A 17,059-nucleotide genomic window follows, 5' to 3' on the forward strand; every position below is an offset into this window, starting at 1 on the left:
TTAAAAAGGTGAGTCAATATTTATAGAGGGGATGGCTCGCAAAATTGTTCATCAAGCTGTTTTGGCGCGTGCACATGTGTGTAATTCAAAACTGCGGAGGGGCTATTTGCGGTGTACATTCAGTATGCATTCTACAATGGAACCATTGCCCCATGCATTTGATATACACAAACTATTTTTACTTGACATCCCTGACTGTTTTTTTAAGCGTTGAAATAGCACACTGAACGTAACGGCTCGTGCAAATTCGTGGAAATTCCCGTCAAGAAAAATACGCTTTTTACCCTTTGCCGGGCGCTCGTGTGCTCAAAAGTGACTCGTTGCGTCTAATTCCAAAGCAGAACGCGGCGAACAAGCTCAGCTTTTCCATCGGCTGACTTCTTTCGTACTCGCACGCCGTTTCTCTTTTTGAACTTTTCCCCCCCATGCATGCATATAGTCTGCATATGCAAGCAAGCGCCACCTCCTCTGGCAACCATCTGCTGCTTACCGTCGCTTCGGCTCTGTCACCGACAAACCAAATTAGCCCGGATCGTGACAACAGGTCCTCGTCGTTGTTACGTTTGTTTCCCTTTATTTCATTTTTGGATGACAACTACGGCAACGGCGAGAGGGAGAGCTGATGATTATTTTGAAAGCTGCGCGTGCGGACCCCAAAGTAAGAGGATTTATGTTTTGCTGGCTTTTATCCTCCTCCTTTTTAAAGGCGACTTCCCCGTTGGCAAGTATAAGGGGATAAAAAGGGAAAACGAATAAAGAACAAGGATACTAATAAGAAGATATCACACGGCATAATTTGACCAAATATGCCCTGACCATGATTTGTTTTTTTAATCCGGTGAAAGAAAGTAGTGGGACCTCCGGGCACAAAAGAGAAGCCGCCTTGTATCCGGATTAGACCCCCCCCCCCTCCCTTTTTTTAATGATACAATAACGTTTTGCATAACTTTTTCTCCCCTCTCTAGTGTTGCCTGACGGCAGCGCGCATGCGCGCCCCTCCTCTCGCTCGCTTGTCACCATTTTTCTTCTGGGTGGGAATGTGTCACCGGTGACGTCAATCAGCCGCCTCTGACCAATTAGAGCGCAGCCCGATTGTTCGGCTCCGCGGGCTGCGAGCGCCCACCGCGAGCCGCTATTCTCTATCAAATGAGTCCTGCTGCCCAGCGAATGTAGCCCCGCCGCTACATGCAACTTTAGAAAGTTTTTTTTTAGTATTTCGGAATTGCAATTAAAACAAGTTTGTCATCATTATTGTTTTGCCCGCTGTCAAGTGCAATAATAATAATAACAATAATAAAAAAGATTAAAGAAGGAATGAGCGTCGATGCGCTGAGAAGCCCCGCGATGGACCCTGCCTTCCCCAAACGGAATGTGGCGCTGAGATTAGTTGATTTGGCAGGGGCTCACCACCACCGCCGCCACCACCATCATCATCACCGCCACCCTGCCCCTCCGAGCGTGACAGGCTTCCCGGGGTTCGGCAGCCATCCGCACTCAATGGCTCACGCGCACCCCGGGGAGATGACTGCGGAACCCTGCCTGGGGCCGAGTCCATTCGGGCCAGAACACATGGGGCACTCGGCGGCCCTCAAAATCAGCCCAGCCCATCATTATCACCAGCAGCACCAGCCTCAGCACAATCATCACATGGCAGGCCACAGTCAAGTGGTCTCCAGTCAAACGGGAGCTTTCGCGGCGACGCCGGTGCCCTACGCGGGTATGACGCACCCGGCTGAGGCGCTGACCGCAGGTAGGGACTTCCTCCGCGCCATGCCGGGGCTGGCCGACCATCATCACCACCAGCAGCAGCACACTGCCGCCGCCGCTTCTCACCACGGAATGTTTGTCTCGACAACAGGTAGCTACCCCGCGCACTACGGCCACGACGCCGGCAACCATGCGCTCTTTTCTGGGCTGCACCAAGAGCAGCCTCCGGGCGGCCAACTCCGCTTGGGACTACCGGGGGACGTGTACGTGCGCTCGGAGCACTTGGCGGCGGGCACCCGAGCCGATGCATTTTACGGGGGGCTTAATCTGAATCTGGGCGCGCACCAGCACTCTCCTCACGGAAGCGGCGCATTTTTCCGCTACATGCGGCAACCCATCAAGCAGGAGCTGATCTGCAAGTGGCTGGAGCCGGGAGAAAAGCGCTGCGCACGCACTTACGGCACTATGCACGAGCTGGTCACGCACGTCACCGTGGAGCACGTCGGCGGGCCTGAACAGGCCAACCATATCTGCTTCTGGGAAGAGTGTCCGCGCGAGGGCAAACCCTTCAAGGCCAAGTACAAGCTGGTCAACCACATCCGCGTCCACACGGGCGAGAAGCCCTTCCCGTGCCCCTTTCCCGGCTGTGGGAAAGTCTTTGCGCGCTCGGAAAACCTCAAAATCCACAAAAGGACGCACACAGGTGAGTTTTTCTTAGGAATTACGTGTTTTTCGGGCACTAGGTTATTTGGAATGTTGTGGTTTGTAGGTGTGTGTCGGGGGGGGGGGGGGGTGCATGGGTATGATTATGGCAGCTCACTCATGCGTTTGACACTTGGACCGCTTGTTTACACCACAGCACAAAAGAGACGTGTATGTTTTATTAGTGACCCCCCACACACACTACCTTAGGTTTGCCGCTGTCATGTCCAGACACTTGTTGCATGTTTATTGCAATGACATCAACACAGTTACTGAGTATCCCAGGTGTGCAACCTGGGGTGTGTGTGTGTGTGCTATATATGCACCCCCCCCCCCCCTTTTTTGTAAAGGTATAAACTAAACAATTTACATACAAAATATATATCTGAGGTATATTTAACAGCACTACAAAGTTAAAGTTAAAGTCCCAATGATCGTCACTTACACATCTGGGTGTGGTGAAATTTGTCCTCTGCATTTAACCCATCCCCGTGTGATTTTAATCCATCCCCTGGGGGAGAGGGGAGCAGTGAGCAGCAGCAGCGCCGCGCTCGGAAATCAGTTGGTGATCTAACCCCCCAATTCCAACCCTTAATGCTGAGTGCCAAGCAGGGAGGTAATGGGTCCCATTTTTATAGTCTTTGGTATAACCCAGCCAGGGTTTGAACCCACAACCTTCCAGTCTCAGGGCGGACACTCTACCACTCAGCCACTGAGCTGGTATACTCAGCCACTGAGCTGGTAAAAGCGAGCTTTTTTAACATATCTAATACTTTTTTACATGGCTGCAAATATATACAGAAAAAAATACTTAACTTTGGCTAAAATGTCCTATCACCACGTTGGTGTGCAACCTGTAGTACGTGGGCCACATATGACGGCCGAGCACATTTGATTTGGACGAAACCATTCTCGTAAAGTCTTAACCCCAAACCCATAAAATATTAAAATGTAGCCTCTGAGGACCGAGAACTCAAATGGTGGGGGAAAGGGCCTCATACACACATTATTTCTTATTTATGGAACACAGCTGAAAATATCCCTAACAAATCTTCTGATATAACTGGGTCATACCATTGGTGTGCAACATGTGGCACATGTATTATTAAAGGTCCGGCTCCAGCAAACAAAATCGTAAACTACCGTAAAATATATCTATATACTTATAAACATTCCATTGTACAACATTCAATAATTCACACAAGATTTTCTTTAATTTGTTTATCATCATTTTAAATATTTTGTCAAAAAACTAATCCTCAAAGGACTAGGTTACCCTACAGCGGTAGTCACATTGAATGCCACTAAACGTAAATGATTATGTCTGTGTATGTTCTTCTGTGGGTATTTTTTTTATCTTTTATTCTATTTATTTATTTTTATCTCATGCGCTGATCGGTTGGCACTTTTTAAATTTCGTTGTACATATGTGACAATGACAATAAAAATCTATCTATCTATCTATCTATCTATCTATCTATCTATCTATCTATCTATCTATCTATCTATCTATCTATCTATCTATCTATCTATCTATCTATCTATCTATCTATCTATCTATCTATCAAACTCAAATGGCTCCCAATGAAAAAAAAATACCCTGCTGTTGATACTCCATCACTCATGCTGGCAGCTGAATATGTTGCTTGCCTAAAATATAAAAAAATAAACAAAAAATTACAATATTGAATTGAATTCCTTTATTGTCACGTTATCGCAGTGTTAACTATGAAAATTAGTTTGGCAGCTCCACATGGCAAGTTATGCACATACATATATATAAAACTGTATAAAATACAGATAAAATGCAACACAAAACAAAATAATAAACAAGAATCAAGTCTGCGTTTGAGCGGTCAAAGTGCAAAGGTCTCATCATCAAGTCCCCAATCACATTTTGTCATTAAATTAATCCTCGGAGGACTATAAAACTCGAATGATCTCCGATGGGGGAAAAACATATTTGAAAAGCATGATCTTGATATTAAATTGCAAGCATAACTTGTCAACACTGTAACCAATCACTTTTTTTTTAACTAAAGTACTTTTTTGCCAAAGTGCTAAATACAGACCTAAAACAGTCAAATGACAAGTATGCCTGACTAAAATTAAAACAAGAGTTTTATTACTGTCAATTTTTTCCAAATAATGGTTTATAATATTTACTATTATTGTTTATCTTTAAAAGTCTTGTAACACTTGAATTTTTGTTCCAGGGATCAATAAAGGATTTCTTATGAAAAGGTCTTCCACTATACGCTATACTAAAATCATAGGTGACTGAAAATATCATCTAACCTAAATTAATAATAGTAATAAAAGTAGCAACCCACATGCCCTCTCTCAACTTGCAGTGTGTGTGCAACCTGTGGCTCGTAGGCCACGTATGGGCCCTGCTCTTGTCTTTAATCTGGACCCTCGAGTAAAACCAATTGTTATAAAAGTTGAAAACATTGAACCCATAAAAACATTCTTCGTCACGTTTGTTTTGGTTTTCATAAAAGTGGCCCTCACAGGACTTAGGGGGGGGGGGGGGGGGTAACTGAAATGGCTTAAAGTGGGAAAACGTTCACCACCACCCCTGCTGTTTATATGATCGTACAAGCATAGGCAGTAGCAAACATCGCCTGACTTAAAAAGGATTGTCCCTTTTCTTTTTTCTTTTGGTGTGGCCTCAGTGTTGAGCAGGCACGTGCACTCATAGGAGGCAGGTGAGGCAGCGCGGTAAAGGGCTCAACATGGTTTCCTCAGCTGTCACCATAAGTTGTTAGAAAATGAATAATATAATAAAACATAATATAATATCTGTCCTGTGGTCTATATTTTTGATGCAATTTTGGTGTGTTTCCTATACATTTGGATCATTCTCATAGTCAAAATAGCTGTATTTCTTGTTCAAATAACAACGGGAGACGAGAATAATGGAGGCTGAGGCAGTGACAGGTAGTGCCTCTCAGGGCGTGCGTATGAGAGTGTGCACCACTCACACACTGTACTGAGCATGTGCAAACGGCGCGTGCTTGCAGTCAGCGGGAAAATACGGGCCTTGAGGCAGCCAGTACTTTTGCCTCAAAGATGGGGCGATAGTGAGCCTGCGGCTAATAGTTCACGACACGGGTAAATGCGAGAGTAAATTAAGAAGAAAAACAACCAATAACATTCGGTGCTAACGCGTTACTATTTGGCTTTATTTTCCCTGAAAATGGAGGCTATAATCTCAAAAATAAGAAAATTTTCAAAACTTGACTTTCAGTCAAAGCAAGAAATCATAAGTAAAGGAAGACCAACGCCAGATTTGCGAGGATTAATTCAAACTATGGGCCTCCCGGGTGGGACAACAACACGTTCGTTTCAAAAGGATTGGTACTCTAAAAAAGACTGGCTTTGTGGTTGTGCTGCAAAAAATCTACTTTATTGCTTTCCCTGTCATTGAGATCTTCGTCTAGAAGGACAGGAGAATGGACTTCATTTACAAGTAAAGGTAAATACCGTTTTTTTTCGTGTATAGTGCGCAAAATTTAACGAATTTATTGTCCTAAAATCTGAGGTGCGCATTATACATGGGTACAAATTTTTTTTAATTTTTCTTTTTTTTAATTTTATTATTTTTTTTTTTTTTTAGAAAACAAAACCAACAACAGGACTGACCGACAAAGTCGTGGAACAAAAAGAATGGTGACATTACCAAAGACAGGAACAGAAAGCAAACAGACATCATGACAGTAACACATGCAATGATCCGACGGTGAGCGAGGGGCAGACAGGACTTAAATACAAAACACGTTACATCGATTGAGGTGACACAGGAAGAGAGGGGCGACGCGAACAGAAACTATGGCAACCTAGACACATAGCAAAACTGGGGACGAGACGTGACAAATGTCCCTCGAAATAAAACTTGAAATCACCAAGTTTTGGTTTCCAAGGGTGTTTTCATTCCTCTTCAACGCCTCTCCCATACAGAGCCGCCTTTTTCACGTCCGCACGCCTCTTTCCCGTGCGCGCACGGAGCGCGGTGGTGCGTTTATGGGCAGTCGGAGAAATCAACGGCAACAAAAAAAATTACATCCAGCCTAGTTAAGACCATACCAAAGACTATAAAAATGGGACCCATTGCCTCCCTGCGTGTGTGACGATCATTGGGACTTAAAAAAAAAAAAAAAAAAATTCATAAAAAAAAATTCATAAAAATTGGGCGCGTATTATACATGGGTACAGGCTTTTTTCCAGCATCAGCATGCCATTTTTAGGGTGCGTATTATACATGGGGGCGCACTATACACGGAAAAAAACGGTATACTGCAGTGGTGTGTTTAAATGTACAGTGGTGTGTTTAAAATGTTATTAAATTTAATCAAGAATGGGATAACAACCATGCATGCATGTAAATCTGACTTGTGAGTCAGTGCATGCCTTAGCGTCATACAGAACGTTTGTAAATCTGACCCTGAGTCAGTGCCTCACCAACCCCAACCCTCACCGCACGTCACTGGTGTTGAGTTAGACAGGCTACACACACACACACACACACGCACGCACGCACGCACGCACGCACACACGCATACACACACGGCTTATGTATTATTCATATAATTTGCTCACAGTACCTAAGTACAAATCTGCTGAATAATTTTGACTCCCGAGGGTCCTCATACTCCTTTATTTTTAGTGTATCATGTTTAAAGCTATAAAGTGTGGTTATGATTGAGGTAGTGGGGGTGGCTGACTGGAGTGGGGCAAGGGGGTGGTGTTAGTGGTGGTGTGTGTGTGTGTGGGGGGGGGGGGGCGGTTGTCCGCCCCTGGGGTCTTGCTTGCTCCTCCATGCTTTCTTGTACTACACTAATATCCTTGATTGGCTCTCTCAACCCAACAGCTGAAGGTCAAATTGATATTCAAAAAAGCGCAAGTGTAATTAGACAGGCCCAATTACATGTGCTCAGAAAGCCTTCGTGCTGGAGCAGGAGTTGATTTCTGCCTAATTTATTCACACTGTCCCGTGTGTGCGTGCGTGTGTGCGTGCGTGTGTGCGTGCGTGTGTGCGTGCGTGTGTGCGTGCGTGTGTGCGTGCGTGTGTGCGTGCGTGTGTGCGTGCGTGTGTGCGTGCGTGTGTGCGTGCGTGTGTGCGTGCGTCATGTGTAAAACCGTATCGAAAAGAAGAAAGAAGTATTCGAGCTGGGCTTCACAATGCAAACAAACCTTGAACTGTGTATATAATACACACACATGCGCACACACACACAGCAGTGTGATTCAGGGATAGTTTACATCAAGTGTCAATCGACAGATATTGTGCAAATATAGATGTTTATATAATATTTGAAATTTATTTTACAAATCTTAGTGTTTCTAATGACGTTTTGCTTAACTGTTCCAATATCTGTGCTACCTCCACACATTTATATGTAGCCCTTGATATCTAAATCTATTGACATTTTTATGTATAATTTTTTTGTTTCATATTTTTGTTTGGTTTGAAAAGCATCCACCATATATTCGTTTCTTTTAAAATACCAGTATTGTGCATGCAAAAACTGTGGTGGTCTGATATTTTTTAGTACTGTTTTCGATGTTAATATTGCGTAAATATTAAAAACTATCCAAATCCACTCCCCAACATAGTGCTTAACGTCTTCATATATTTTTGCACCCCCCCCTCAATTTTTTCCCCATATAGAGAATGTTGTGTTCAACCTGTGGTACATGGGCTGCATGAAGTTCATGGTAAGCTTTAAACTGTTCCACCAAGCAACTGGACATTTAGTTTCTCCAAAGCCACAGAAGCACTTTTCAACCCAAAATGCAAAGAACATATTACAAACTTTGTTGCATCGTTCACCCCCCAACCACCACGCACACACACACACATACGATTACACTCTCCATGTGTGGCTCCCTCTAGTGCTACACAGAAAATATATTTAAGGTACATCATGTTACAGTAGCGCTTGGATATTTCAAATTAGTTACGGTTCTGTTGTATTTAATTTTAAATATATTTGCATTTAGTTTAATTTCTTTTCAATTGTCATTTAGATTTTTTTTTTAACTTGAGGGGAATTTCTCGAATCATATTCAAGCATATTTTAATCTGCAATTTATGCTACAGGGTTTTATTTAAATATTAAATACTGCATAATTTTTTAGGAGTAAATCTTTGCCAAGTTTGTCATCTCTTGTTTTTTTTTATGCTACAGGGTTTTACAAAAATATTAAATACTGCGTAACTTTTTAGGAGTAAATATTTGCCAAGTTTGTCATCTTGAGTTTTTTATGCTACTGTATTTTAATGTTGGAGTATTTTATTTTTATTTTTTCGCTCTCCGGACTATGGAGGATGACGTCACGCTTCTCGTATAAACAAGCTCGTTAATGGCACTTTTTGTTTGTTTGTGTGTGTGTGTGTGTGTTTTGCACGTGTGTGGGATTGCAGGTGAGAAGCCGTTCAAGTGCGAATTCGCTGGCTGCGACCGGCGCTTCGCGAACAGCAGCGACCGCAAAAAGCACTCGCACGTGCACACGTCCGACAAGCCGTACAACTGCAAAGTGCGTGGCTGCGACAAATCCTACACGCACCCGAGCTCGCTGCGCAAACACATGAAGGTGCACTGCAAGTCCCCTCCGCCGCCCAGCTCCGGCTACGAGTCGTCCACGACGTCCCTCGTGTCTCCCTCCTCCGACCAGGGCCGCGAGCCGCCGGCGGCGCCTGGCCCTGGCACCGCCTCCGCCCCCTCCTCGCACCCGGCCAACCTGAGCGAGTGGTACGTGTGCCACAGCTCCGGTGCCAGCGGGGTCCACAGTGGACCCTCCACGCCTGACTCGGGCACCGAGGACGACGAGCCCTCATACAGGGACCGGGACTTGAGGGACAACTTCTAGACTCGCTGCCAAAAAAACAGAAGCGACTTTTCCCCCCTTTTTAACACACAATAAATAAAAAAAGACTTCATTTTATGGACCGAGTCGTGTTCAATCATCTGTGGACTTTGTGGTAGGCTACATTGGAGTGCAGGGGTGGGCAAACTGTTGTCAACTTGGGCCACGTTGGATCTGGAATGTTTTTGGACGTGATAAAGTGGAGGGGAGTAAAATATATTTTAAAAAACAATTCATTTAACATTAACATGCATTAAAAATTACATTCGTTGTTTCATAATCACTTTTAAATATATTTTTTGGGGGGGGGCTAAAGTAATTTCCTATATGTTGGATTTTATTTCAAAATATTTTCCAAATTAACATTTTTAAATATATACAATTTTAAATAAGCATTTTTCATATATTTTATGACATGGCCCATTTGTCTGTTAAAAACGAAATAAAACAAACATTAATTTACTTGTAAGTAATCCTCATTATTTAATAATCAATATTATAATTCATCTTAATGTGTATATATAATAATTCTTGATTTCAAGGTCAAGATTCAATTGCATTTACAGTAATTCGTTTAGCCGACTAATGAATGCCAACTGGGCAAACCTTGATGATGATAATAATTTACAATTTTCGTTTTAATGAACCGATTTTATTAAAGAAAAAAAAAACTCACCAACGTTTGCCCACCCCGACGTAGACTTTTCGGGCATGCTTTTTGTGCAATGATTTTTTTTTTTTTTTTTTTTTTTAAATTTGTAATTGTATTTATATATATAACGTTCTTCTTTATTATTTATTTTTCAATCTGTTTTTTTATCTAAGAGCCAAAGTGCACGTTTCCGAAACTCCTCGAGGCCAAAATGTACATTTTGTAAGTTTTGTAAATGTTGTCCCTGTTTGGTAGTTTTGTATGCAGGCTTTTTGGTTGTTGTTGTTTTTGCTTTTGAAATACTGAGCGTAGAAATGTAAACGTTTCAACACGTTTTTGTGTTTTTTGTACCAAGTTGGGTCCTTTTTTTTCTTTCGCCTTGGTCCCCCTCAGCTTTGAGCAGCACTCTATAATTACGTACCGAACTGCCTTGTCACTTTGTGAGTATTTTCAACAGATTTTGACAAATCCATGCGAAGTGCTTCTTCAGGTGCATTTTTTTGCAAACTTGTGCTCTTGTCAATCTCTTCTTTCGTTCGGCTGAATTGTTTTTCCACTCTTGTGACTCGCACTGATTTTTATAAATTAAGTTTTTTTTAAAAATGGGGAATGTTGTCGTATTTATAAAAAACATGTTAGTATTTTTTTTTTTAATTCAGAAAGTGTTTTTTCATCGTTGCTTGTATCGTTTTTGCAAAAGGGACCTTTTTAGTCTTATTTTTTCAAATGTAATTTTTCATAAATGTATTTATTGCCAAAAAAAAAAGTGTCTCTTGACTTTACTTTATTTTGCCACAACTTGCTTCAAATTAGTGTGGAGTCTTATAGTGAGTTTGGACTATACATACATATATATATATATATATATACACACACACACACGTTTTTATAATTGAAAAGTTCAGGGTGAGATATTTTTGTGTAGTTTATTTTTGCATCGAAAAGTCTTTATTTTCTGTAGCTCAATTTTTTTATTTGCCGAACTTTCTATTCAAGTTAGAATTTTTTATTTTGTGGTGTGGTGGTGGGGGGACAAAACCAGACCCACGTCTCAAACATGTTTATTCTGCGTATTATCATTTTTAGATATATTTTTCCATCTAGCAGAGTTAATTCTTTCATTTCACTTGTATTGTCCTTGTCGAAGTTTTGTTTTTGTCAACGGTTCAGCTGTGAAACAGGAGCTGTCTTTCTTTATTTTACAATTTCTTTACGCATCTATTTGATGCAGCAAATGTGCGCGCGTGTGTTAAGCGTTAACTTGTCGTGGCGGTGGTGCGTGCCAAGCAACACTAACCGCTGATTCGAACTTCAAAGTGCATCAATACACAAAAGGAGCACTTTTTTTCTATCCTTTTTCGTTTTCTTTGCCTCCCTTGTTTTGTTGTGACGCTGCATTAAAATTTCTATGGCAATGGCCGAGACAAAGTGCAATGATAAGACTCGGGCTAAGGGGAAAGCGGGTCGAGGGGGTTGTCAAGTCCGCCGACTCAAAGGCGTCGCCTGCAAAGAATGTAATATTCGCTTCCCCCATGGGGTCGGAAACGCTAATCTACATGCTTTATGTCGGACTCGAAAAGAGAAGAAATACTTTCCCCCCGTCACACTGTGCACCTCTGCTCATATTTTAGCTTCAGTGTTCAAAGTGAACTTTTGGGCCGACTTAAAATGCATAAAAAAAGACTTTGTGGAAGTGGGTGGAAACACCGTCTTGGCCTTCAAGTGCGTAACTATGCGCGCTTTGTGGAGTGAGCAAACAACACGGACGATGCTTTTCTTCCCACACACACTATGAGATAGTTGGATCTCAATTGAAAGTCTCCTTTGAAGTGCAACTTCATATGAGAGGCTGAGGAGGGGGAAAAGGCTTTTGTGCCTGCTCCTCTCTATTATTTAACCAAAAAACCTTTTAGTTCCACTTGTCAACTTGGTGCACTGAGTTAAAACACACGTGCACGCGCGCGCGCCCGCAGTGACGAGTGGGGAGTTGAGAACACGCCTTGTCAATTAGACACGGCAATCTTTGACCCCTTTGAAAACGTCTCTTAATTCTAAATGTGCGGAAGAATGATGGCCTTGAATGCACCACCGCGATCTCCGATGCGTATTACGACGTGGTTCGTAAGTCAAAGGAGTCCATGGTTAAGCACTCACGTCGCAGTTAGAATGACGTTCGTATAAACGACATGTATGTGACGCCCGAACAAATTTTATAAACTAACCCTAAATGCTACTAAAATGTTCAGGACTAAAGTTAAACTCGTTAAAACGACACCTATATGGAAGGTGTGTGTAAATGTATTTATTGCAATTATTTTGAGTCAGGCGCTCTTTGCAGCTGCCTTTACGCTTATAATATAAACAGCAGGTGTAGGGGACCTTTTTCCCTATCAAGGGGCCTTTTTATTCTTCTGTATTACAGGTCCCCCAGAGAGTCGTAATGGATTTATGACAAAATATGATCCAGCAAATGTTTATTGTGTATTATTAGCTATCTATGGGGGATTTAAAAAACAGTTGATATTTTTAATTTATTTTTAGACGGTTTCTAAAATAGACTGTTTAAACATCTGCCTTGCGAAATGATTCCAAATCACAGCCTCAATAATAAATGCTAATCTGGTGTGCAGGCAGTGGCGGTTCTACACTGAATTACTCCCTGGGTGAGATTATCCCTGAGCGCCACCGCTCTAACACCCCCCCCCCCCCCCCCCAAAAGAAAACCCCACATTCTATTTTGCGTAGACGTTTTTTAGAACAGTATATGAGCCAAAATTTTAGAAGAGCCCCTCTAATTGCTATTGCAATTGAGCTTGATATGCCACAATCTAACTTTTTTACAAAACATCCATCCATGAATTATAAATTTGAATATACGTAAATGCCTTTACGTGCTAAATGTCATTAATGCAAAGATAATAATAAATGAAATAATTTAATAAATAATAATAATCTCAATGGATTTAAAATAATGTTGGTATCACCACCTTGAAAATGCAAATTCTTCATCCACTTGCTCCTTACTCACCATTTGTGCCTGTTCTGTTTGTGTTGCGTGTGACTACTGACGAATGTACACATGTAAAAACATTGACTTTGATTGGCTACCATAACGCTGCCTAGGCCAATCGTTCACTGACTTGTTAGTTAAGTCCTCACTCCCTCAGGCTGGTCTGCCCCGCCTGCAGCTGAAGGGGACACTAAATTGCCAATTCCCCACACAGTGATATGACAAATAATACAAAACAATTTTGGAGTTAACTTTTTTTTGTTTTTGTTTCGGGCATGTGACAAAAAAACCCTCCGGTTGAATTCTAATAGGGCTGGTGTTAGAATTAGTGTCCCCCTTGTAACTTTGCTTGGGGAGGGGGGAACCTGTTCAAATTTGCTACACTTGGTGAAAACACCCCAAGACGATACAGAAAAAGTAAACAGCCTGGTTGAAAACCCTGACCTCATTTTGAAAGCCTACTTGGAAACCGTAACCCTGGCCCCAGTTTGAAAACCAAGTTGGAAACCCTGGGTTCAGTTTGAAAGCCACGTTGAAGACCCTAACCCTAACCTTGGACCCAGTTTGAAAGCCAAGTTGGAAACCTGTTTCCTTCTAGGGCTAGGGTTTGCAACTAGCTAGGGTTTCCAACTAGAAAAATACAGAAAAAGTAAATTGATGCTGCCGAGAGAAAAATAAACCTCAGTGTCTTGCCAAGGACGCTTGGACATGATCACCAGGCTTGACGATTGAATCCACCACCTTCAAAGTTGAAGGCTATCGCTCTACAAGTGAGCCACACTGTGAAAAGGTATTTGGTTGGCTAGGAATCACCGTTGATGGCTAGGAATCTGGTTAAACCCACCACGTATTTTTGTGGCTCTCCACACATGACATAAAAAAATGTCACCCGTGTCAAAATCCGCTACTGTGTGCAGGTGTACCTAATGAAGTGTCCGTCCTTCAATAGATCCTGAGGCTCATTTGGGTGTGAACTATCATTTATTTTGCAAAATAATAGAGGCACTAATCCCACTTCCGGAAACTGTCTGGCATTATTGAACAAAAGCCCTATCTAATGGGGGGGATTAGCAGGCGAGGAGTTAACCCCCCCCCTCTCCATTCCCTCCCTCCACCCTCACCCCCACCATCACCACCGAGGCTCCTCCATCAGCACCTCGAGCAGGTCAGTAATTATCAGGATGAAGAGAAGAAAGGAGAAGACAGGTGCAATGCAAGGAAAGGAAAGGAAAAGCACGCACCAAAGTGGTTGTGCTGCAGCACTAAAGCGCTAAAACATATATGATTTTTATTTATTTATTTAGTAAAAATAAAATATAATATAAATATACAGTAAAGGCACGTGTGCTGGTATATTTCCAAAGGGCTTGGCAGGATGGCATGCTCGCCATGATATCGGTAAGCAGCAGCCTTGGCCATAAAGATTTATGAGAGCCTTTTATAGCAAGATTAACTGGACTTCATGCACGTAGAAAGGGGGAAGCGGCTAGCCAATCAGTGGACTGCTTGTATGCAACACGACACCACACCAAAGTAGAGAAGTAGGGCTTGAGGATTCCCATGCCTGCTGCCAAGCGAGAAAGACTGTACGGTTCTGAACGGTTGGAACATTCTGTAAGTTGGAACAGCACATGCAGCTCGCAGTGACATTATTGATTGCATTCACTTAGCAAACCCCCTAAAAAAATACCTAATTAGACTGAGAATAAGTGAGAGAATTACAATGGTTTAGAAATGCTTTCCAATTATACTTACTGTAGCCTATTGATTTGATTATTTTTGCTTTAATTTACTTGTAGCCCAAGCAGAATTTGATGTTTTGTTGTAACTTGCGCAGTTTGAAGAATAGATATGATTTTCCGTATTTTTCGGACTGAAAGTCGCTCCGGAATATAGGTCGCATTTTGGGGGAAATTTATTCGACAAAATCCAACACCAATAACAGACATGAATGAGCAACAACAGGCTAAACGATAGGTATGCTAACGTGACATAAACACAAACGAAGAGCTGAGAACGGGCTTGACGTAATATTCAGAGTTATTCAAATAACTATTACATAAATAACACGTTTATAAAACCATCTGTGTCACTCCTATTCATTAAATCCATTGATCATCTTTTATGTCAACAAAAGCGCTGACGGCGCTTGCACTTCAAAATATTCCACAGGCCCATATAACGATACATAAATTATATATTAAATAAGTATTATATAAGCAATAATATTATCAAACCATCTGTGTCACTCCAAATCATTAAATCCATCGATCAAATTTCTCGTCCTTTGTCAACAACGCCGCGCGTGCAGCCTGACGTCAGCCTCGCCGTATTTCACAGATCTAGTTAAAGGGAAATGTACTTTCGGCAGATTAAGGCTGTGTTAGACACATATAATCATATCAATATAATTTCTAGTAGTAGTCGTGTGGTGATTAATAAGTGGAAAGGAATGTGCAGGCTACATTAATTGGTTTTCTTCAAAGTATTGTGGAACAGGATGTCCAGACAGGGAGGACATCTCAAGGCCGATGGGGAACGCGAATAACAACTCGTCTTTGTGGTCCAGACACCTGTGCTGAGCAGGGGAAAACCCAAACGAGGAGGAGATGACCATCAACCATTGACCAATCACCACACAATATTTTGCATGCTTGAATATTCATAGTGTGTTTCTTTAAAACCGGGCAACCCAGAAGAATGTGTTGTCTTTGATGGTCACGAAGGCACACGAGTTTTTGTGTTAAGGACCCGAGACCCAGGCGCCTGTATTAGCTTGCTTTGTCAGGATTAAAAAATTGGTAAATTCGGCCTAATTGATCTCCTGGTCTTCTCTTTGACAGAACGAACTCGCAAAATTGTTAGGTGCGACAGTGTGTTGATTTGGACATAACAATTCTTGTGTTAAATGTTGATCGCAATTTGGAGTCAGATCAATAACTAAAATCCGTAGCCTAACATAGTATATAACTATATTGTAGCGTTAACAAAGTACAAGGAAAGACGTGGGTTTGGTAAACGGCTCTTTATTTAACAGAACAAGAGTTCAACGAGCCAACAACTACTGAACTGTAACGATAAAAACATATACATGTTGCTACACGGAATAAAATATATCAAATAACTATAACATAAATAGTTCACCGCAACACGGCCCCAAGCACCGGCGTCGACTTCCAGGGGTGTGGCGGCGTGGACTTCCATCCCCGGAGGTGGCACTTCCAGCCATGGAGGTGGAAGGGAGCTCCATAGAATAGGACCGGGCGTGCGTAAAAGCCATGTCTAAGCCCCATCCACCGTCTCCGGACAGCCACCTGGCCGAGCGCCGGCCCCCGACTTCCATCCACGGAGGTGAAAGCGAGCTCCGTAGAGTAGGACTGGGCGTGCGTAAAAGCCATGTCCGAGCCCCATCCACCGTCCCCGGACAGCCACCCGGCCGAGCGCCGGCCCCCGACTTCCATCCACGAAGGTGAAAGATAGCTCCGTAGAGTAGGATCGGGCGTGTGTAAAAGCCATAATAGTTTTTCAAACCTTCTGTGTCACTCCAAATCATTAAATCCTTCACATTCTTCGTCCTCTGTGTCACGTACAAACAAAGCCGCTAATGATGCTGGTAATACGTGGGGCCCTTCGTCATCTTTGTCACCCCATGATCGAATTTTTGTCCTTTATGTAAAGATCTGCCGCGCCACGACGCTGACGTCACTTGAAATTCAAATTACAATAATCCCTTGCTACATCACGGTTCCTTTATCATGATTTCATTTTTTTTTTTTTTTAAATTTTGAAAATTTGTGAAAAGATTTACATATAAGTCGCTCCTCAGTATAAGTCGCCCCCCACACCCAAACTATGAAAAGAAATTCGAGTTATAGTCCAAAAAATACAGTAGATATTTGCTTTTATTAAAAAAAAAAAGCTGATGCATACTACACGAAATTAAACTTTTGAAATCTGCACCTGTAAACTATGTGGCGTGAGTATGCTGCACACTTGATTCTTTGAAATGGGATTTAGTAACTTTTTAGAACATGCAAAACTTGACTTTTTCAAACATGAACTATTACTGTCTCCTAAAGGCACTTAACAGAATCAGTGCTTCATTGTGTTTATAG

General features: G+C 42.2%; 1 protein-coding gene across 1 annotated transcript; it reads left to right on the plus strand.

The window, feature by feature from the left end:
* The first annotated feature begins 202 nt into the window (after nt 1–202).
* Nucleotides 203–10,550, plus strand: zic4 (zic family member 4). Its single transcript, XM_061266181.1, has 3 exons — nt 203–658; nt 966–2,410; nt 8,840–10,550. Exons 2-3 carry the CDS (start codon nt 1,315–1,317, stop codon nt 9,283–9,285), a joined length of 1,542 nt encoding a protein of 513 aa, XP_061122165.1. The 5' UTR covers nt 203–658; nt 966–1,314; the 3' UTR covers nt 9,286–10,550.
* Nucleotides 10,551–17,059: the final 6,509 nt, after the last annotated feature.

The sequence above is a fragment of the Syngnathus typhle genome, linkage group LG19, assembly GCF_033458585.1.
Source record: "Syngnathus typhle isolate RoL2023-S1 ecotype Sweden linkage group LG19, RoL_Styp_1.0, whole genome shotgun sequence".
Taxonomy (NCBI): domain Eukaryota; kingdom Metazoa; phylum Chordata; class Actinopteri; order Syngnathiformes; family Syngnathidae; genus Syngnathus; species Syngnathus typhle.